The sequence below is a fragment of the Contarinia nasturtii genome, unplaced genomic scaffold (genome assembly GCF_009176525.2).
Source record: "Contarinia nasturtii isolate CC-2019 unplaced genomic scaffold, AAFC_CNas_1.1 Cnas_scaffold_695, whole genome shotgun sequence".
NCBI lineage: Eukaryota > Metazoa > Arthropoda > Insecta > Diptera > Cecidomyiidae > Contarinia > Contarinia nasturtii.
The window spans coordinates 6,121,396-6,143,235 of record NW_022198046.1 but is presented as its reverse complement, the minus strand read 5'-3'; the positions used below and the strand labels follow the sequence as shown (position 1 = coordinate 6,143,235).

Below are 21,840 nucleotides of genomic sequence, written 5' to 3'. Positions count from 1 at the left end.
GCAATCATATTTTCCATTTTTTCAAATGCCATAATTCAACTGTTAAAGAGCAAATTCACCTTAGAGTAATGTAGACTCAGTTCATTTCATTCATTTGGAGTTTGGTAATTGGAATGGCTACATATAATCATCATATTGGCGAGCGTCCAGTTTTTGTGAGAATCGTTAACGATACATTACCGAACGAACATATTGTGGAAAATACAGGAAATCAAAATATGTCGTGCTTTAAAAAAATTTGCATTTGTGTTGCAATCTTGATTCTTGTTATTTTGTTTGTATACGAACACCAGAAAATTTCTAAAAATAGACAGCAAACGTAATGTTATCATATACATCATTTTTATTACAATTACTATTTGTGATCAAATTTTTATAAAAATATAATCGTTGTTTAATTGTTCGTGGTTTCCATTCTCGCGTATAAAAAAGTACATATCTGCAGCGGCGCATATATTGAGGTAAGTAATATTGTCTTGTTACAAAATATAATATACTTTATAAAAAATCACTTTCACCCATTCACCCTAGGGGATAGACACCAATTTCTAGTATATTTAGTTTCATTTAATATGTATTGAGTTTCTCTTAGTTTCTTTTCTTTCTTCTTATATAAACAAAAACGCAAATATTCTGCTAGTATTTCTAGTATTGAGCCAAATAAATTGCATTGCCAGTGTGGAGAAAAATAGGAACAAATATTATGTTTGAAAATATGTTAATAGCATATTTGCAAAGATTCCATTATTTTATTAAATATGTTATTAATATAATATAAGGGGTCAAGCTGTACCTGGAGATCTGTTCTGATGGAATCTGCCCCACTCAATACGTAGCAACCATGGCAACTTTGATTCAGAAACATCTAATTTGAATTAATTTCGGATTTCCCTTCAACATAATGATTTCTTTCCACATGTGAAGAAGGAGAGCAATCCAATATGCGACAATAAAATGTTTCTGTATAAAACGCGCTTTCTAGACTGTGAGTCCACATCGATAATCTTTTAATATTTAAGGTACCAAATGCAAATTATATCAATTTGTACAATGTGAAAATTTCCATCATTTACATATTGATATAACACACACAATAATGAATAACGAACAGTGAAACAACCACCTGTTTGAATCTCGATTCAAATTGAGAGACACTCCTACATAGTACGTCAATCATTGCGCTAATGCGAATTGATACACTAATAATTGCCAAAATAAGGTTTTATCGGAACTTTAAAATCGCATCATTGCGTAAAAACGTTACCGCTACTATGTTGTTCACTGTAGTTGATATAGTAGATATCGAATACGCGTTTCCCATATCCGCCGTTTGTGTTGCGCTCATTCATAATATAAACGCAAATGTGTTCAGTGCGGCCAGTGTTTGGTTCAGATATTTGAAATCTATCTAGATACTTTTGAGACAGTATTTAAAAAAAGAGAGAGAGAGAAATTGACAGTACACTGTGGAGATTAACCCTCTAACCGGCCAGTCCGAAGGCGAAAAAAAATTGGACCCTCCATAAAAATGTTAACACAGAGAATGCCAACAATAAATATAAAGTTTTGGCATTAGATAAATACCATTAACGATAGTTTAAGCGTGTTTTAGAATTTTTCATGTAATTTTTTAAAAATGCGTCATTTGGGCTAGGGTTAAAGAAACAATACATACACAAGCATCACATGTACGCTTAAAGTGGTCATCACAGAAACGAAGCTGAGTATGTCCAAATGTATTAGTATTTTCATACACAGCATGTTTCGTTCCTCTGTTATGAAGTGTGATGTTTGTCTGTTTATATTGTTTCTATATGTTTTACTCCATGAAATCGACAACAATTAAAAAATGAATTCAGAAAAATTGTTTCAAGTTTTGTTTTAATATTTTACCTGAGGATTTTTCAAATAGTCGGGATTAGACTTGAACCCTTTTTGAATGTATATTAAACTATTTAATTTGAACCAATCAATATTGGTTGGTTAAAAAACTCGCAACAGATGGAGAATAAGAGATGGCGTTGTCGTAGATTTAGGAACGGACAGTAGTCATCATATTACCGGGTTTTTTTACACTACGAACAAACAACTCACCAGTCAGTGGAATTATTGAATCATTAAAATGATGAATGAATTGGCTCATCATAATTTTAATTTGTTATTGATAAGTGCAATATTTTTTTTAGAAAAATAACACCATATTAAGAAGGGAGAATTTGAAACTGTTTATCATAGCGTTCAATATGTTTTACTTGAAATTTATTTCAAATCTTATTTCAATTTCAGGCCGACTCTAGATAAAGCTTGGAACGATGGATATCAGCATAATCATCCCAATTTTTGATATAATCAATGAAAATCTAAAATGAAACCTTTTACGCTATGAAGAAAATGTCGATTTATATACTGTAGTTACGTTTTTCAGTGTAATTTTTGATGTACGATAAAAAACCACTCATATTTTAAAATAAAACAAGTAAGCATAGTTCCCACACCGAAATTATGCCCCATAAGAGACTGTATAAAATGCAAAACTCTAGCACTGCTAGCGCCACTACGGACAACTATGGAGCTCTAGTCCGTTGGATGCAACTGAGCAAAAGTCTTTTCACTATTTGGCGGCAACTTAGTGTAGATTACATTGTAATCCGTCGTGGCGCTAGCAGTGTGACAGTTTGGGCATAATTTCGGTACGATAGTTCCCTTCTGATTTTATTTAGATAATAAAAATGGTAGACTGTAAGTGTGGCTTAAATATTCTGTAAAAAAATATCAAAAAGATTATTGATTCTTTTGGGATATACAATGGAATTTATTGTTATTAATTAATAATTAAATTGGATGTAAATGAATATGTAAGTGATGATGGCACCAGCAAACTAAAATGATAGAAACAACATTAACGAAATCTTTATTATTTTATTGAAAATAACATTTAACTTTAATAATGTTGCCGATATCAATTGTGAACAGTCCTTTTGCATTTAACAATATTGAATGCTGCATAATATGTAACTGTGTATTTTCAACCTGAAAGTATATTTTTCTCGTGAGTATATTAAAATTCTTAAACGAAAAAACGTAGTGAGGTACCTCTTTTAACAAAATATCATTGAAAATATTAAAATTACTTTTATTTGAATAAAAAGCAATGTTTTTGGTCATGAAACAATATTTGGCTACACATTCAGATAAGAAAAATATCAATAGAACACAAAGACCCATCCAAATAAAATCAACTGTGAAAAAAATTAATTTTATATACAACTGCGTAAAAATTTTTTATGTCAAAGCTTACTCAAAATGTACACCAAATTCAATTCTTTATAATGAGAGTAAAGCCAATTTAAATTGGTAAATAAAATGTAAAAACAAAATGAAATAACCAATAATTGAGATAAATTAAATATTTTATTTAGATGATTTTTCATTTCATGAACACCACTGTGACACTCGCGGATCTTTTTAAATCGCTGCGATGGTTGTATCGATGAAACGGTTTGTCTTTTATTTACATTGAATTCATCTTCGACAATTTTCAACTGATTGTACATCACTTCCACGCAAAACATATAATAAAGTATTCTCATTTCACACATTGTGATCAAGAAAAATTAAAAAACTACAATTTTGTATGCGTCTGTATCTGAATCTCGTGAGCAAATCACTATAATCCACAAAATATTCGTACACAAATACAAAACTGTTTTCAATTCAAAGGATCGATAAGAATGAAAACGTGGATGAGACTCACTCATTTTTCCAACAATTTCCCAAAAAAGTGTTTGCTCTTTTCGGTAAAATAATGAATCCATCAAAATAAAGGAGTATGTACACATTGAACACAAATACTCGAATATGCCATTGATCGCTTCAACTGGACGTAATTCATTTATTAGCTCATAGAATAGTTGAATTTCATAAATTATACATAACATACACAATAGAACATGAAAAATAGGTATAAAATAACCCATTTTCTTATTTTTCGATAATTTAGATGAAGCGGAATTATAACCGAAAATGTCGAAAAAAAATAAAATTGTCTTTATTTGATTGGGCAGCATGACGCGTTTTTAAAACAAAATACTTTCTATGTTCTTTAAAGTCTGCATTTAAAATGATAGATTATGCCTGAAAATAATGACGAGAAGCAACCATTAAATTGGAGTAGTAATTATGATTATTTATTTTTTATCAGGTGAATCAAACATAAAAATAATTATTTCAACCAATCTAATTTCATGATGTCAATTTCTATTGAAACAATTAATTGATAAAGAAATAATCATAAACCGGTAAGTCGACTGTGAAAGTGAACGTCGATTATAGCAATTATGAATTTTTTTATAACTCATTAAAATAAATGAAATGAAAAACCTACATGGAATAATTCAATCATTTCAAACTTCAAAAAGATCATTTTATTTTTAATATTTGAATTCTGGAAATATTTTTGGATTTAGTCATGTCCACACAGTTTGACATTTTACGTATTCTGTATAATCAACAGAGATATTGTACACTGTCTGTATAATTCGCTATTGATTTATATGTCAGCGCAACTAAAATGTTGCCAGATGAGTTGACAGATGAATCAATAGCGAATTATACAGACAGTGTACAATATCTCTGTTGATTATACACAATACGTAAAATGTCAAAAATTATACAGAACCTGTAAGTGTATTCGTGTAAATTTCCTCTCTGTGTCGTTCTTCAAATGAATGCTTAATGTATGTTCATTTCTATTATGAACTGGTAGGCGTGAGTGGGTGGTTGAATTTACATAAAATACATTTCTAATCACTAAAATTTGTATTTATAAAATTGAATATAAATGACGATTAATGCAATAGATGCGCCAGTTAACTGAAATAAAAGAAAACCGTTTGTGTTGATTGATTAAAATGGCTGAACACTTTTTTTACTTTTAATAATGTTGTGTTATTGATCAAAATTAACCCTTTTGCATGAAAAAATATCGAATGATGCATGAAGTCCAATTGTGATGTCTCAATCTAGAAAAAATAGTAATTTGAAGAGTTTTGAAAATTTTCTGAATTAATTATTTTTATCACCTGATTCAAGAGAGTAGCGTTATAAACACATATGTTCATTTCACTCAAATGATGTGTTATGCTCTGTACCTAAGAAGTGTGGACATAAATTCGATTCAATAATATAGTTATAAGAGTCTTCAATTTAAATAATATACCAACGTAAAAGTTCGTGTCACACTTTGAGATAAATAAACAATTATCAGTGGTGAATTTGCCATCCAAAGGGCCATAGCTATTGGATATTTTATAAAATTAGTTTTCATATTAGAGTTTACTTCAGTTATTCTTACCTATAAGAACGATATTCTTACCTATGATCTCAAATGTGGGTAGGTCATGGTAGTGTGTGACCGCATAATTTATATCAGTAAGAATGATATAAAAGCAAAATGAAATGTTGATAACATGTGAAAATCCAAACATTTCATTCAACAAATTCGTCATGTCATTCACACATTCGTAATATATTCGAATCCATTTAAATTGTTTACATTTAAGCCATGAACGTATCCTCTTTTTACCGCTTATCAATTCATTTTCGATTGTTTTTAGTTGAACGTTTATAATTTCCAAACAGAACATGTAATAAAATATTCTCACTTCACACATTTTTACCAACATATTGTACACATACATTACATCATTTACTGAATAAATTGTTACAAGAACAAGAAATATGAAACAACAAGTGGTTGAACAGTAATATAAAATCATTTTTAATATCGAACACAAAATGATTGTATTGCATTGATGTGATGTTTTCATTTTTTTAAAGATTTCCCAGAAAAGTTGATGCTTTTTTCGATAGAAAATCGAATCCAAAATAATAAACCAATAGGTATAAAGTGCCGATGAATATTGAAAAATCGAATTCAACATGTCCATCAGAGGTATTTCAGAAATTAGAAACATCACACGAATTTTGTAAAGTGTATAAAATATTGCCAACAATATGTGCACGATATAGATAAAATAAGCCGCCACTTTGCGATTAGATAGCGTGGATGAATTTGAATTATAGCCAAAGGCATCGAAAAAAGTCAAAGCGTATTTTATGCTAGCGGAAAGCATTTTAGAAATTATCCAACAATGTATTTGAAACTAACTGAGTTTTCTGTTGAGGGACTTTAAATTTATATAAAATGTATTGATAAACGAAAATGATTCCGACAGCAATGATAATCAATAAAGAAATTAAATAAATAAAAGAAAGAAAGTAATGAATAGTTTTTAATTTGATTAAAACATCGATCAGTATCGGTCACTAGAAACATTTTTGAGCTATAATTGAATGAATATTAGAAAATAAAGCTAAATCGTGAAGAAGTTGGTAGTAGTGTGGCTGATGTTTTATTTAAATTGATAAAAGTTGAATGTATATAACCATGTATGTGATACACGTGGCAGTAAGCTAAAAAGGGTATGCAATATGAGAAATAACTCATTTATGACAAAAAATAGATATACTTTAAGAAAGGTTCTGCTGTTAACCGTAAAAAGGCCTTTAGCATGGAGTCGAATCGAATGATGAATTAAATGCAATTGCGTTGTTTCAATCTAAAAAGTGAATTTTCAATATTTTTCGTGAGTCAATTCATTTTATTACCTGTATCAACTGTAAAACGTGATCATAATTCAAAGAATTCTCGTTTAGATGAAAAATGACACTGTCAGTCTAAAACAATAAATTAAAAAATATACAAGCTTAATTTGTTTCGACTAAATCAAACATACGATGAGGTGATTCCGCGTCGTAATCTCAGATAAAAAATAGACTAACATCGGAGGACTTAATATCCAACATAATGTGACTGAAAGAGTTTAATTACTGTCATATTGTTTTTTAATTATAAATAATTAAAAGCGTTTCATTCATACTCATTATTTCCATTGTACCATACTGTTCGTAATCAATTTGAGCGTATTCAATAAACCAATTCAAGTAAGTCAGAAAACAATAAAAACAAAATAAAATTACGGCTGCTTGCGACAATCCAAATGTAGAATTCAAAAAATGTGTCATTTCATATACGCAATGATGGTATTCTCTGATCCGTTTCAATCGATTTAAATCAAATCCAACATTTGAGATCAACGTATCAATTGATTTCAATTGATATTGTAACATTTCGAGACAAAATAAATAATAACACATTCGAATTTCACAGATTTTCACTAAACTCATGTACACCAAATAAAGATATCTGTGGTGTTGTTTGAAATTAAACAGAACCATGAGTAAAATCGAGTAGAAAGAGTATATGAACATTTTCACTAAATAATATCTTAAATTGATATTTTCTTGACAGCAATAGAATTTGTTGATTTTACAAAGAACTTCATAGAAATGGTGATGTTCCTTTCGATGAATATTTGAATCGAATATAATAATCCAATATGTATACATCATTACAGAATAATTCAAAGTACTATTGATCACTTGAAGCATTGTCACTGATGACAATAGCATAATTATTAAATTCATTTTACAAAGTGTAAAAAGCACTGCAAATATTATGTGCATAATATTAATGATGGGGGCAATCTTTCGGTGAGCTAATAATAGGGGAGAAAAACCGGAATTATATCCAAAAATATCGAAAAAAATCAAAATAGAAGCAATCTTATGGGGCAACATTTTAAATTCGTGTCTTTTTTCTGTTATGTTGAAATAGCCTGCAAAAACAAACGAAAACTAAATTCCTAGCTAAATTCAAAGAAAGTTATCATAGATTTTTGCCCTACCTGAGTTTCCGTAATAATTTAGACTATTCATTATAAAGGAATTAGTATTTAAGTAAGTCATTAAAAGGAGTTTTTAATTTGATTAAAATGTTGATAATTATTCATTACATGTACGAATGTGTACGTGCACAGTTCTATTTTTCACATGCTATTATTGCATCTATTTCAAAATGAAAATCAATCGCATTTTTCTAAAATACTTTAGTTTAATATATGGAACTATTGCTCTTGAGAACGGATTATTAATGACATCTTCACATATCTTGACGAGAATTCTTCCCCTACCTCGATCATCAATTTTGTTCCCAAGAAGATAGAATTAACCAAATTACCCCCTAGTTAATTCGAAAAAAAAATTGAAATTGCTCATGCCACTATCTAAACTATGTTTCATTTACAAACAGGTTCAATTTCACATCGATAACGAAAAAATTAAAAACAAAACGGGAATACCGATTAATCATTACTTCAACAGATTTTCCAAGTATAAACAGACAACTAGCGAAACATCACGCATTAAAGATTCTCTTGAAAGGTGAAAATACATTTGCAAAAGATGAAAGTTTGAATAATTTATACCGCAAACAATAATCGATATTTAATAATTTAATTGAAAAATCTTATTCATCGTTGTATACATTCATTGGATAATAATTATTGCCGTAATTTATATAACACGAGTTTTGTTCGAAAAAATTGTCAGTGAATGAAGAGCATTCAAAGCCACAAGCATTCATCACTTTTATTTGTTGGTGTTCATTCTCACTCACAAATTAGTTATAGATTTGAGGAATCATAGTGTGTCACAAGACGCTCTATTAACTATTGAGCATGGATCAATTTATATTTTTGGTGTTTAATGCCATTGCTATAACTGTTCCTTTGGGTAATTAAGCTCTTTTAAAATTTAAATATTGTTGATCGTACATAAACATATACATATATTATGTTTATTTACGTATATTTCAGCTTCTGGAGAGTGAGTTTGTAAATCACATTTTATTGACATCAACAGAGTAGGTATTCGGAAAACTAGCAAAAAGTTAAACAGCATTTTTCAAAACTTTTTGTTCGTTGCGCAATTGGATATCATCCAGCATCCAGATAATTCGCTTATTACAAAGAAAAATGACCTTGCCTTGATTCGACGAAAACCAATATCAGCTTTAACAATGACGTATTACCAGAATGCTTGCGCACTGATATTAGTGACGTCGAATCAAATGAAAATCTGTTCGTTACACAATGGGGTTCAACATCAGCTGACCGTAAGTTCATCATAAACAATCCCCTGTTGACATTTTTTGTAACTACTGTTATTTCATTAAGAGCTTGTCCGATCGCCAGTCTTGGTTGAACATCAATTGAACTCAATACCACTGTCCGAATGCAACGCAGTGCTTGCAGACTTTAATAAACAAGCAAATCGTACAACTCTTCAAAATGGCAATAGCGCAAAGAAAAAATGAAGTTAGTGGAGGATCCCTTCAACATTTTCCGGGTCGTCAATATTTAGCCGAAATTATTGGCATTGCATCATTTCGAATTAGTGGTTGTTCAACGCTACCAGTTGTTTATACTAGAATTTCATACTATTTAGACTGGATCGAATCTATAGTTTGGCCAAACATCGAAACAAGTACAAAATTTACTTTTGGCAATTAATTGCCTTTTTTGGTACTGTAAATAACATGGTTATCATATCAATGTGACGTAATTCATCTTTTTATTGTTATAAATAGAAAAAATCTCATTTTTAAAAAACTACCCGAACTTTAACCTAAGAATAAGGAAAACATAAAACTCATAATAAAGAGAATGGATTTACTGGTTGAAAATAGAACATGAAACTAAATTAATTAAAGATCCTAATTCAATAATAATTTGTGTCACAAAATAACATTTTATTATTTTTCTTTCGTATATCAAGCATTCCGCTGCTTTCAAAAATAACGCGTAATGTACAGTTCGTATCGCATCAAGTACGCAGCCATTTTTACTCAAATTTGACATTTAAGCTGTCAACTTCAAAAACTCATGTATCTCGTGAATGCAGCAAAACAAAGGGAATATTCAAGCAATAATTCCAGAATAAAAGCAATAGAATCAACAAAATACTTTAAAAAATCGTCTTTTTTACAAATTAAATGAAAAATAACTTGGTTTAGCTTAATCAGCTTGTGATTGTAAAAAAAAATCCCATGAGTGTCTTTAGTAGATTGAATAAGGTGTATTTTTAGGTCCTCCCAAAGAATGATAAATGTAAAAAGAATGCAAAATCGTCATAGTAACAGTGCTGAATCATTTCAATTGCTTCACTTATCCGATGATTTGAAATCGCTATCGGATTTAGAGTTGCCGGAAATAGCTTTTCAAAAGAAACGTAAAGTTCGAAGGTAATTACAAGTTATAATGACATAAGCATCAAGGCCATTTATCTATTTTTGCGATTGTTCATCACTTGTCGAATTTTGTTCATCACTTGAAAATTTTGTTTCAGAAAAACGAGGCCAAAAGTAAATAATCGCCTAAATCACCAAGAGACTGATGAATTTATCAAATTCAATTGTAAATATGTGAGCATTTGGATGTGCATTATTATATCTGCTGCTTGGTTGTTTTCGTTATCATATATGTTAGCCATCATGAATTCTGAATACCATGAACTGAACGAAGATGTCAAAAAATGTGAGTAAAAATACTGCTATTTAACAAATAACGTATAGCGGAAAATTTTAATTCAATATTCCAAGAAGATAATGTTTAAAACTCCGTTTATTTTTTTTTTTTTTTCAAATGAAATCATTCACAAATGATATACTATCTGGGTATGATAATTATCGTACGATATGATTAACTGTAATAATTTTTATGGACTTCGTTGTCACAAAATGTTGTTTACATCACGATTGATTCGTAGATTTGTGTTTGGTTGTTTTGCGACATTCATTTGTCATACATTCGCATATTAACCGTCATTCAGTGCGGTTGTTTTCGACGGCAGAAAAAAAAATTAAGTAAAAAACGTCAGTGTATTCAACGTAACACTACACACTGACACGTACTTTGTATATCTTATCAAAATACGAAACTCGTCATATTCTCCCTCTCTCTCTTTCAACATATGAGTGCATTGGGTTTGGTTGAGTACGTGAAGTGATTATATCGTGTATTTGATGGAAAATGCATGCAAAGCAAATTCGCATGCGCGGCAAATTGCCATAAACGGGGGAGCAATACCGAGTGTATAGAATGAAAGCTTTTCCAATTCTCGTTCAGTCAGAACAGTAAAGGGAAGCAAAAACTCGTTTTCAAGTGGTCGTCGTGTTGTTTCTTTTATTGTGATTCGTAAAGACCCTGACAGAGCTTCAAAATTGTGTTATATTTTATTGTCAATCTCTTGATATAAATAAAATAACCTTAATTGCCCGAAATTTGCCAGTTTCTAGTTGTAAAATTTAATGAATAATTCGTTCAATTGTTGAAAGTAATCGTTTGTGTTCTGATTTTACCATTCCAAAAAAACTAAAATCGTGTTAACTACATTCCCAAGTATTTAGTATATCAATTCGTCCAATTGTGCCGTTTAAACGTAATAGATTTTAAAATCGATGAAAAAAACGAAAATCAAAACAAAACCAATAGCATAAAAGTGCTAAAAATGGAATGAAACATACCAGCATAAAGTGAACCAGCGTTTTTTCTTTACTTCACCCAGCAAATGGGCCTTTCCATCACATAAATAATAAACGAGCTGACATTGCATACATCGCAAGTATGACGACAGAGAAAATCTATTGGAAGGATCACGTGACATACATTTAATTGTGCTTTTGAAGTTAGTGCGCGTGAGTGACGCTGTTCTCAATTTGATTGTAGACGGTTTGATAAAATCAAATTGCCTCCGGATTGAAACCAAAACATTTACGAGATTTTAATCTGTTGGTTATTTTGCTTTGAAACAGAATCGAAAAAGAAAAAAAATAGAACGCAATTTCATATCGAATAGATTTCGAGGAGGAAACAATTGAAAAGCATATAAATCGAGTGATAAATAGTAAAAATTGAACTGTAAATGATGGATTCTGTGAATGTGCCGCTTCGATCGAGCGGTAAAAAAATGCGAAAAAGGCGCGAATTAGATGCACTTGTTGCCCACAGCCTAGCAAAAAGGTATCAAATCTATATATATATTTATATAATTGACCTTGAAGTGTGAGCCCAAAATACACAAACACTTAAATTGCATTGATATTTTTAAATAGAGCATGTAATTCAGGCAAACGACAAGCAGCTGGAAATGGCATCAATTCACAGGATCAATTGCTGTCAGTGTCCACAGACGACCAAGAAGAATATTCATTGGTATACTCTTCAAAACTCTTTGATAAAAATAAATTCTATTTTTGAAATATTCGCTTGTTTGCCTGCCTGCCACAGCATGCAAGCGCACACTTCAATGCTGGGCAATGTGCATTCATACGTTCAATAATCTTATTTATCTCATAAAAACGTTCATTTTGTTTTCCCTGTTTTTTTAATTCTCTTTAATTTTATTTTATTACAATGAATGTGGCTGTCATAGTCGAAAATTCAAATAGCGAAGCGTCATCGAAAGCATTACTCATTTTTGCGAACCTGTGTCCCATTGCTGTTCATTTTCAGCGTTTTTCTTTTAATTTCGTTAATGTATTGGCTATATTTCGATCTGCGGGAACAACTTTCTGAACATCGTACAAAATTAGAACAAGGTGAATTGATTTTGTGAATGATTTTTGCAACCAAACATTATTATTGGCTTGTATTGACATTTTGTGATGAAGTTCTCGTTCGTTTTTGTTGTTGTTGTTGTTGTTTTGTTCGTTTTAATCACTTTTTAACGATTTACGTCATTTTTTGAAATCACACTTTTTATCTATTTACTCTCATTTTTCAGCGTCTGCAATATGCTCGAATATGCCAGAGACTTTACATAAATTACACGAAAGTTTACAAACATTGGAGCAGAACCAAACGGCCATTGGCAATAAAATATATGAAATACAACAGCGCATTGAAACGGTCGAAAAGGAGGTAATTATTCATTCATAAATTTACTTTCAAATTGCAACTAAAATTGTTATTGATATTCTTGTGCTTTGCAGTTCACACAATTAAAAGACAGTATCCGTAAGGGTGACGGTCCAGATGGAGATAAGGCGATTGATTTAAAAAATACGGTCAGTGGATTTGGTGCCAAAATTCAAGCTCTTGAAACTGATGTGAAGACTATTAAAGAAGGTTACTCGGGTATACAATCCGCCCAGCAAAGCGATAAAGTACGTTTGGATGCACTTCAAAATAGTGTTGACAGCATAAAAAATGCATCGCAATCAAATTTCACAAGTGGTTTGCAGAATGAAACATTGTCATGGATGAAAAATTTAACCGATAAATGTTCAAACGATTTGAAAAATGTATCCAGTCAATTGGCCGCATTGAATGATAGATATAGCGAAAAAATCAAGAGCATAAACGATGAAATGCATGATCATAAGAACAAATTAGATTCTCTTACTGAGAATTTCGCGAACGTATCATCACATGTCAATTCCATTGAAAGTGAATGGCCAAAATTCATGCTGGCGAATCGACAACTTGATAGCCTTGTCACACGGGTGAACAGTGATGTGATGATTTTGAAGTCGAATCTAAGCAGTTTCGATGCAACACTCCGTGATCTATTGGTACAACAACAAGAAGCAAAAAAAGAACACGATTCAAACGTAAGGAATCAAACATTTACAGATTTTTAACTCATTCATTTCGATGATTCATTTATTTTTAATATTTAATCATAATAAATGGAATTAAAAAAATAATAAAAATAAACATCTTCGTTTTCAGGTAAACAATGCAATGTTCGGCGAATCAAATGGATTACAAGCGAGTCAAAACGAATCAAAGGTGACTGGTTTTCCCAGCGAAATTCTAACCGGTGGTGAAACGATGAACTCAACAAATCCACAACCAATTACACCTCAACCTGTGAACAACAATACACAGTCATCCCCATCCACAGCAGCAGCATCGTCATCGACCACAGTACCATAAATACATTAAATAAGTGATGTTTAATTTAAAAAGGCGTCTATTCTATAAACCTTAAAAAAATCAAATCTTTCACAAAAGAAAACGAAAACCATTTTACCAAAATCGAGCGATAAAGATGCATTTGATTGTCAATGGCATAATCCTAGTCGCTTTAAATATAGATCAGTATTTGTAGTACAAAATGAACGAATTAAAACTGGTGAAACAATAGCCTAATTCCTAGCACACAATTCAAAGCTAGCAAATTTATTATAAAATGCACCATCCGTATTTCATTCACAAAACCTACAATAAAATACTGATTTGAAAAAAAAAATCCAACAAATTCAAGCAACTAAAAGACGACATAAAATTCGTCAAAATTTCGTCCAAACTGAAGTAAATGAAAGAAACCAGTGTAATTTTAATTAAAAAAAAAAAACAATTAACACCTATTAATGAAATCAAATAGATTTGTTGATAAATTTAACCATTATATTACGTAATATATTATGGAAGTCGATGAATGGCAATCGCAGTGTTTTTGACCGATTGAGCAAAAGTTGAATGGATGTAGAGGAACGATTTAGAACCAGACAGAATAGAAAGAGATATTTTAAATTATATTTTCATCACATTATTTATTACTCATTGATTGTAAAAGAAAATCAACTACAACCAAAACCAAGATAAAATAGTGTGAAACCAGCGTGATGAATAAATATATATATGTATACATTCTCTGTATTTTATTGTCAATTGAAATAAAATGATGAAAAAATGATGTTATATTAAAGGATTTATTTAATAGAAAGAAAAAAAAATTAATTTTATTACTTTACAAATTAGGCTTTTGTGCTATAAAACCGTTTAAATAATCAATGTAACATTTTTTTTAGATTTTTGCTTTGAAATTGACACCACAAAAAATGTCTCCATCAAAAAAATATGATATCAAACATTTGTGTAGAATTCAATTTCGTTCTGCATTTGTGCGTCTATGTTGTAGTGTCAACTGTTTATTTTTTGCTGTTGCCTGCAGTTTTGAGACTTAACTCTCATCATTTCATATTTCTCTCTTTCTCCCGTTCACCCATTGTTTATTTACTTTACAATACTTGGTCGACTAATATTGAGGCGCCTGAATCTGTCACATTCAAAACATGCACACAGTCAAAATGAGATAAATAATATAAACCACCATTCGCTCGATGTGTCATTTATATTACAGTGGTATTGCGTTAGTTTCATTGAACAGTTGACTGCAGTGCTTTGGGTTATACACATTTTTCAATAATTTTTGGTTGCCGATCATTTTCGGATTTCGGGAATCAAAATGACCAACGATGAGGATGGTAAATTTTTATTTTTTACTTACGAATTGTGATACGTCACCCACCATTAATGTGAACGATGCCAATTGGCTACAGCCAATGTACAAATAAAATGTGAAATAAAATGAACAAAACAAAAACATTCAAAATGAACATCAAATCATATTCCAGACAATATTCTTTATATTTTTTTTACGTTTTCGTTCAATTCTTATAATTTGACTACGTTTTGACTTTTTGATTTTTTTGAATTCGGGAATTTATTCAACAAAAAAAGTTGAAGTGTCAAAATTATTTTTCTAATTGTTGATTATGGTGCCAAAGTCTAGTGTCTCGACATAATACACAGAAAATATATAGAATATTGCGAATTGTTTGCTTAAAATTTGACATTTAAAATGAAACTGGTTCCAGAAATGAATTCAAGCGAAATGTTTACTTTACAGAATATTTGGATGTGGAAAATGACGAAATTCTTCCTGAGCTGTGGCAAGAGGCCAGTTGGATCGTAATCAATGCATACTTTGATGAAAATGGTCTTGTGCGCCAACAAATCGAGAGTTACGATGAATTCGTTCAGGTTTGTATACTTTTCTATTCGCGAAACAAATGAAAATCAATGTTAATAAACATTTTTTAATCATTGAATAATAGATATCGATACAGCAAATTGTGTACGATACGCCACCGATTGTAGTAGTACAAGAGCCAAAATATATTACGGGTGAAATGGAAAAGACGGTAAATTATTTTTTTTAAAATTACAATGAAACAGTTAATAGAAGAGAGTGTATTCATTAGGTTCGTCATGTGGTTAAATTCGATCAAGTTTACTTCAGTAAGCCGGTGCATTGGGAAAAATGTGGCACAGCAAATAATCTCTTGCCAAATGAAGCACGTCTTCGAAATTTGACATATTCAATTCCATTGTATGCTGATATTAAAGTCTCGAAATTGGTCGATGACACCGAACAAAATGTGGTGGAACATCCCAAAGTAAACATCGGAAAGATTCCAGTTATGTTGCGTTCAACATTCTGTCATTTATATTCACTTGCTGATGATGAATTGACGGCGATAAATGAATGCCCATTGGATCCGGGTGGCTATTTCATTGTCAATGGCGAAGAAAAGGTCGTTATTGCTCAAGAAAAAATGGCAATGAATACAGTGTATGTGTTCAGCATGAAGGACGGTAAATATGCGTATAAAACTGAAGTTCGATCATGTTTGGAGAATACATCGCGACCAACAACAACACTTTGGGTGAATATGATGGCCCGACGTCAGCTAATCAGTCGAAAATCAACTTTTGGCCAACCGATTATCGCCATTTTACCATATATTAAGCAAGAGATTCCGATTATGGTTGTATTTCGTGCTTTGGGCTACGTGCCTGATCGTGATATTTTGGAACTAATTATTTACGATTTTGATGATCATGAAATGATGGAAGTTATTAAGGCGTCGCTTGATGAGGCATTTGTAATTCAAGAGCAAAATGTTGCATTGGACTTTATTGGCGCTAGAGGTGCACGACCGGGCATCGACAGAGACAAACGTATCAAATATGCCAAAGAAATTTTACAACACGAAATGTTGCCACACATCGGAATTCATGAATGTCAAACGAAAAAGGCATTTTATTTGGGTTACATGATGCATCGCCTTTTGATGGCAGCATTGGGTCGGCGTGACTGTGATGACAGAGATCACTATGGAAACAAACGATTAGATTTAGCCGGACCATTGTTGGCATTTTTATTTCGTGGTCTATTCAGGAATCTAGTGAAAGAAGCTAAATTTTATATACAAAAGTATGTCGATCTGCATAGAAGCTATAAGATAGAATGTGCCATAAAACCAATGATCATTACAAACGGTTTACGTTATTCACTTGCAACCGGCAATTGGGGCGATCAGAAAAAAGCGCATCAGAATCGTTGCGGCGTATCTCAAGTACTGAATCGGCTAACATATGCCTCGACATTGTCTCATTTGAGACGGATAAATTCACCAATTGACAGAAGTACCAAAATGAGTGAGTTTTTAATTTACATAACTTTTTTTTTCACAGTGATTTAATGAAAATCATTACTCTGAAAACGTCTCAATATTAGGTAGACCGCGTCAATTGCACAACACACACTGGGGTATGATTTGTCCGGCAGAAACGCCCGAAGGGATTGCTGTTGGTTTGGTTAAGAATTTGGCATTGATGGCATACATTTCGGTTGGTTCAAATCAACAGCCGATTCTTGAATTTTTGGAAGAATGGCGCATGGAAAATTTGGACATCGTTGCAGCATCAGACATTCAAAATGCCACCAAGATTTTTGTAAATGGCTGTTGGGTGGGTGTACATCACAAGCCCGAAGATTTTATGAGATTTTTGAAACAATTGAAACGTAACACCGAATTGCTCATATCGGAGGTGTCAATCGTACGTGATTTACGAGACAAAGAAATCCGCATAAATACCGATGCCGGAAGAATTTGTAGGCCAGTGATGGTTGTCGAAAATGGTCAGTTGCTTATGAAACAAGATCACATTGAATTGCTGAAAAATCGAGAGTATAACAATTACGGATGGCGAGAATTGGTGTCATCCGGTGTAGTTGAATACATCGATGTGAATGAAGAGGAACAAACGATGATAGCAATGTCACCAAACGATATGAGAGAAAATCGAGTATCTGAATATTGTTCGATGTATACACACTGCGAAATACATCCGGCCATGATATTGGGTGTATGTGCTTCAATTATTCCATTTCCCGATCATAATCAAAGTCCACGTAACACCTATCAAAGGTAAGTTTCCAAATCTACTTAAAATTGCATTCGTATCAATGGTCAATACCACATTTTTTTTCGTTTCAACTATCAAAGTGCTATGACCAAGCAGGCGATGGGCGTTTATATCACCAACTACAATCATCGAATGGACACATCGTCGCATATACTTTATTATCCAACGAAACCGCTGGTGACAACACGATCAATGCAATATTTGAAATTCAACGAACTGCCAGCTGGCATCAATTCAATCGTCGCTATTTTGTGTTACACTGGCTACAATCAAGTAAGTGATTGCAATAAAATTTGCAATTTTTTCATCGAACCTTCAACATTTATTCACAGGAAGACAGTATCATATTGAATTCAACGGCTGTTGAACGTGGATTTTTCCGTTCTGTTTTCTATCGATCATACAAAAGCATGGAAAAACAAGTAGTCGATGCTCATGAAGAAGAATTTGAAGTGCCCGATCGGAGGACATGCAAAGGGATGAGCAATGCATCATACGATAAATTAGAAGAAGATGGTCTCATTGCACCAGGAATTCGAGTTTCGGGTGACGATGTTATCATTGGAAAAACCATGAAATCAACTGCAGAGATTGACGACGTATGCACAAAAAAGTCATCTATAATTCCATGATTTTCCAATTATTTTCTGTTTGCAGTTGGACGAAAAAGTGACAAACTACTCAAAACATGATGTGTCAACCATATTGCGACACAATGAAACTGGCATCGTTGACCATGTTACGATGACAACCAATGCAGATGGCTATCGATTTTGTAAAGTTCGTATACGATCAGAACGAATCCCACAGATTGGTGATAAGTTCGCTTCGCGACATGGACAAAAAGGTACCTGTGGAATGCAATATCGTCAAGAAGATATGCCATTCACCTGCGAAGGTCTCAGTCCCGATATCATGTAATTTATATTTAAAGAAGTATTTTTTGTCCCGTTTTCAATTTTTTAATATCCTCACAATAGCATCAATCCACATGCAATTCCATCTCGAATGACAATTGGCCATTTGATTGAGTGTTTGCAAGGCAAACTGGTATCAAACAAAGGTGAAATCGGTGATGCGACTCCATTCAATGACATTGTAAATGTGCAGAAAATTTCAACATTTTTACAACAATACGGTTATCATATGCGAGGCAATGAAGTCATGTACAATGGTCACACGGGTCAAAAGATCAAGTCGCAAATCTTCATCGGACCAACCTATTACCAGCGCCTCAAGGTAATTCTTTATTTCAATTGAATCATATTGGTTGCCCGCTTATTTTCTCTCACAAATAATTTTAATAATAATTTTGTGTTTATCCGAATATAGCATATGGTTGATGACAAAATTCATTCAAGATCTCGTGGCAAGACGCAAATTTTGTGCCGGCAGCCAGTCGGAGGTAGATGCAACGATGGCGGTCTACGTTTTGGCGAGATGGAACGTGATTGCCAAATATCGCACGGTGCCGCCCAATTCTTAAGGGAGCGTCTTTTCGAAGTTTCCGATCCGTATCGTGTGCATGTCTGCGAATATTGCGGTTTAATTGCCATCAGCAGAAGGAATAACAAATTCGAATGCCGTGGATGTGAGAATAGATGCGCAGTAAGTTTAGACTATAAATACCAATCGAAAATGCTAGTGACAAGAAAAAAATATTTTTCTTCTTCCATTCAGATTACGCAAGTCAAGTTACCATATGCCACAAAGCTGCTTATCCAAGAGCTGATGTCTATGAATATTGCACCGAGAATTTTCACATAGACGCCATCATTATGAAGTTAGAGTTTAAGATAGAACAACCGAACAAAAACTACGACCAGTTTTCCGAATCAACTTTTTATTGACAAGAACTCATAAATGAATGTATCAAAGGGGAGATCGCTTGCATTTTATGGAGCACGTTTACGTACTCAGCGAGTATTTCATTAAAACACAACTTGATCGCATTCAAGTTCGAATACTCCATTTTATTCGTTGCACTTTGACGAGACGAAAATCATTTTTTTCCCTTTAACATTTCAAATGAACACATACGTCACCGCACGTACTTATTTTAAGACAAAAACAATAACAATCATTTTTCTATTATTCTTGACAAAAATCGAGTATCTTAACTTCAAAAGTTTTCACGGTTTCCTAACAACAAAAATAGAAAATGAAAAAAGAAATATATTTTTTTGTAAATTTTGTAAGGTGATTGCGTATCGACAAAATGACATAAAATATTATGAAAAATTGTATGACGGTCTCGGATTTCGTGGCGCATATTTTCAAAACTATTTTTAACTGAATTCCAAAATGTATTTAATTTTATAACAGTGCCAATTGATAAAAAGACTCTTCATCTCAGACTCAGATTTGTTGTAAAGCATTTTGAAATGTTATACAATCAATCATTTAAGTTTAAACAAAAAGTGTCAAACAACAATGTATACATTGAAACGCAAATAAATCTTTAAAATTACGCATCTAACAAGTAGAACGTTCACCGTGTGGAAAATTTATTGGCTGCGTTGAGCATCATGTGCAAACATCTGAATGCGAGACGCGGTTATTTGTTTCGCATGAATTGACGAGTGTCGTTTTAAGATTTGGTGTTTAATTTACGAACAGCCTTTCAAACATTGAGTATCCCCGTCTATTTACACTTGTACACATTTTCAGCTGCCATTTGTTTATTGCGCACTCGGACGCACAAATGCAACTGCATAAATTCAAAGCAGAGACATACGCAAACTTGAAAGAAACATTTTAGTTGGATAATTGATGGTTCTCTTTAACGTATGACGCTAATTTCCGTCTGACTTCATTGTTTTACAATATTGAAACATGTGTGTTTTGACATGAAAATTCAATGACCGGTTGGAAAATCACGTTCAAAATACACTTAATTTGCTGTTCTCTTTCGGTTGAAAAGAAGGAAAAATATATAGCGGCAAATTATTCGTGCGTCATATGGTCGATATTTTTGGTTTAAGCTAATAATAATAAACAAAATTTTAAATAAATACCAGCAACACCAGAAGGAGTCTGGTTTACTTGAGTTTATTATGCGGTATTCAAGTTTCGAGTTTTGATTTCAATAAATATTTTCATTTTCTAGCTGCTTTCTAGTCCAATGTTCCTCAGACAGAGAGAAGGAGATGGAGATATTCTTTTTCTTTCGGATAATGTCTATTTCGATATTTTTGTTGATAAAAAAACAACAATATTGATTGATATGCGCCTGCACTAATCAATCTTGTTCAATTGAATGGATTCTTTGGTTCAATTGAATCGTATTTGTCGGTGTTTATACTCTCACTAATTGTTTTGTGTTTGCATCACTCTCTCATCATTGTTTTATCTTCCATGAACAATTAAAGTGGCTCTATTTTTAAAAAAGAATTCCACTATTTTGACATGCATTCACCAATACAGAATTGAAAATAAACCATTTTTATGTAAGCAATTGCATTCCATCGAATGGGGGCCACTGCAATCTGTTGCACTGTTGCAGCGAACGAACATGTGTTCTGAGGAAAACCAATTAATGTATTTTAATATTTGTTGTTGTTGTTTCTTTTATGAAGATTATAAAAACTTGGCCTTTTTCTCATCCTTTTTTTTTTCGGATGTGCAACGCACATAATCCAATATAATATATGCGGGAGTTGGTTTATGTCTTACATGTGTTACTTATTTCTGTTAAAAGTCATTTTTACGTTTTTTTCCCATTCAGAGCGTTGGTGTTGCCTGCATCTCATCTATTTTGTTTTTCTATCTTGTTCATTCACACGTTCGGCCTCAGCACACACATAGCTCTCAT

The 21,840-nt window shown here is 32.2% G+C and overlaps 3 protein-coding genes across 4 annotated transcripts; 2 read left to right on the top strand and 1 right to left on the bottom strand.

Annotated features, from left to right (window-relative positions):
* Window positions 1–4,778: 4,778 nt before the first annotated feature.
* On the bottom strand, window positions 4,779–5,590 carry LOC116341387. The gene is made up of 5 exons (XM_031768443.1): window positions 5,375–5,590; window positions 5,219–5,295; window positions 5,082–5,150; window positions 4,932–5,021; window positions 4,779–4,872 (listed from the first exon to the last, which is right to left on the bottom strand). Exons 1-5 carry the CDS (start codon window positions 5,505–5,507, stop codon window positions 4,810–4,812), a joined length of 432 nt encoding a protein of 143 aa, XP_031624303.1. The 5' UTR covers window positions 5,508–5,590; the 3' UTR covers window positions 4,779–4,809.
* Window positions 5,591–9,860: 4,270 nt separating this feature from the next.
* LOC116341445 lies at window positions 9,861–14,669 on the top strand. Of its 2 annotated transcripts, XM_031768552.1 has the most exons (6): window positions 10,779–11,981; window positions 12,074–12,173; window positions 12,394–12,559; window positions 12,745–12,881; window positions 12,953–13,573; window positions 13,695–14,669. In XM_031768552.1, exons 1-6 carry the CDS (start codon window positions 11,884–11,886, stop codon window positions 13,899–13,901), a joined length of 1,329 nt encoding a protein of 442 aa, XP_031624412.1. In that variant the 5' UTR covers window positions 10,779–11,883; the 3' UTR covers window positions 13,902–14,669. The 2 variants fall into 2 exon arrangements, with proteins under 2 accessions (XP_031624413.1, XP_031624412.1); XM_031768553.1 differs by lacking the exons at window positions 10,779–11,981; window positions 12,074–12,173; window positions 12,394–12,559 and adding exons at window positions 9,861–10,204; window positions 10,309–10,496.
* Window positions 14,670–14,787: 118 nt separating this feature from the next.
* LOC116341444 (DNA-directed RNA polymerase II subunit RPB2-like) lies at window positions 14,788–20,698 on the top strand. The gene is made up of 11 exons (XM_031768551.1): window positions 14,788–15,235; window positions 15,661–15,794; window positions 15,869–15,955; window positions 16,016–17,255; window positions 17,335–18,028; window positions 18,107–18,299; window positions 18,359–18,625; window positions 18,684–18,943; window positions 19,007–19,265; window positions 19,359–19,634; window positions 19,707–20,698. The coding sequence occupies exons 1-11, from the start codon at window positions 15,217–15,219 to the stop codon at window positions 19,791–19,793; spliced, it is 3,516 nt and encodes a 1,171-aa protein (XP_031624411.1). The 5' UTR covers window positions 14,788–15,216; the 3' UTR covers window positions 19,794–20,698.
* Window positions 20,699–21,840: the final 1,142 nt, after the last annotated feature.

Bases quoted from the DNA above. Each gene is read 5' to 3' on its own strand.
- LOC116341387 (XM_031768443.1), bottom strand. From the start codon at position 5,507: ATGACGAATTTGTTGAATGAAATGTTTGGATTTTCACATGTTATCAAC. The intron at 5,151-5,218 runs GTATATTATTTA...CACACTTCTTAG, and splicing joins TGACACGAACTTTTACGTTG to GTACAGAGCATAACACATCA. The intron at 5,022-5,081 runs GTGATAAAAATA...TATTTTTTCTAG, and splicing joins ACGCTACTCTCTTGAATCAG to ATTGAGACATCACAATTGGA.
- LOC116341445 (XM_031768552.1), top strand. From the start codon at position 11,884: ATGATGGATTCTGTGAATGTGCCGCTTCGATCGAGCGGTAAAAAAATG. The intron at 12,882-12,952 runs GTAATTATTCAT...TGTGCTTTGCAG, and splicing joins TTGAAACGGTCGAAAAGGAG to TTCACACAATTAAAAGACAG. The intron at 13,574-13,694 runs GTAAGGAATCAA...CTTCGTTTTCAG, and splicing joins AAAAAGAACACGATTCAAAC to GTAAACAATGCAATGTTCGG.
- LOC116341444 (XM_031768551.1), top strand. The intron at 15,795-15,868 runs GTTTGTATACTT...ATTGAATAATAG, and splicing joins GTTACGATGAATTCGTTCAG to ATATCGATACAGCAAATTGT. The intron at 18,944-19,006 runs GTAATTTATATT...TCCTCACAATAG, and splicing joins GGTCTCAGTCCCGATATCAT to CATCAATCCACATGCAATTC.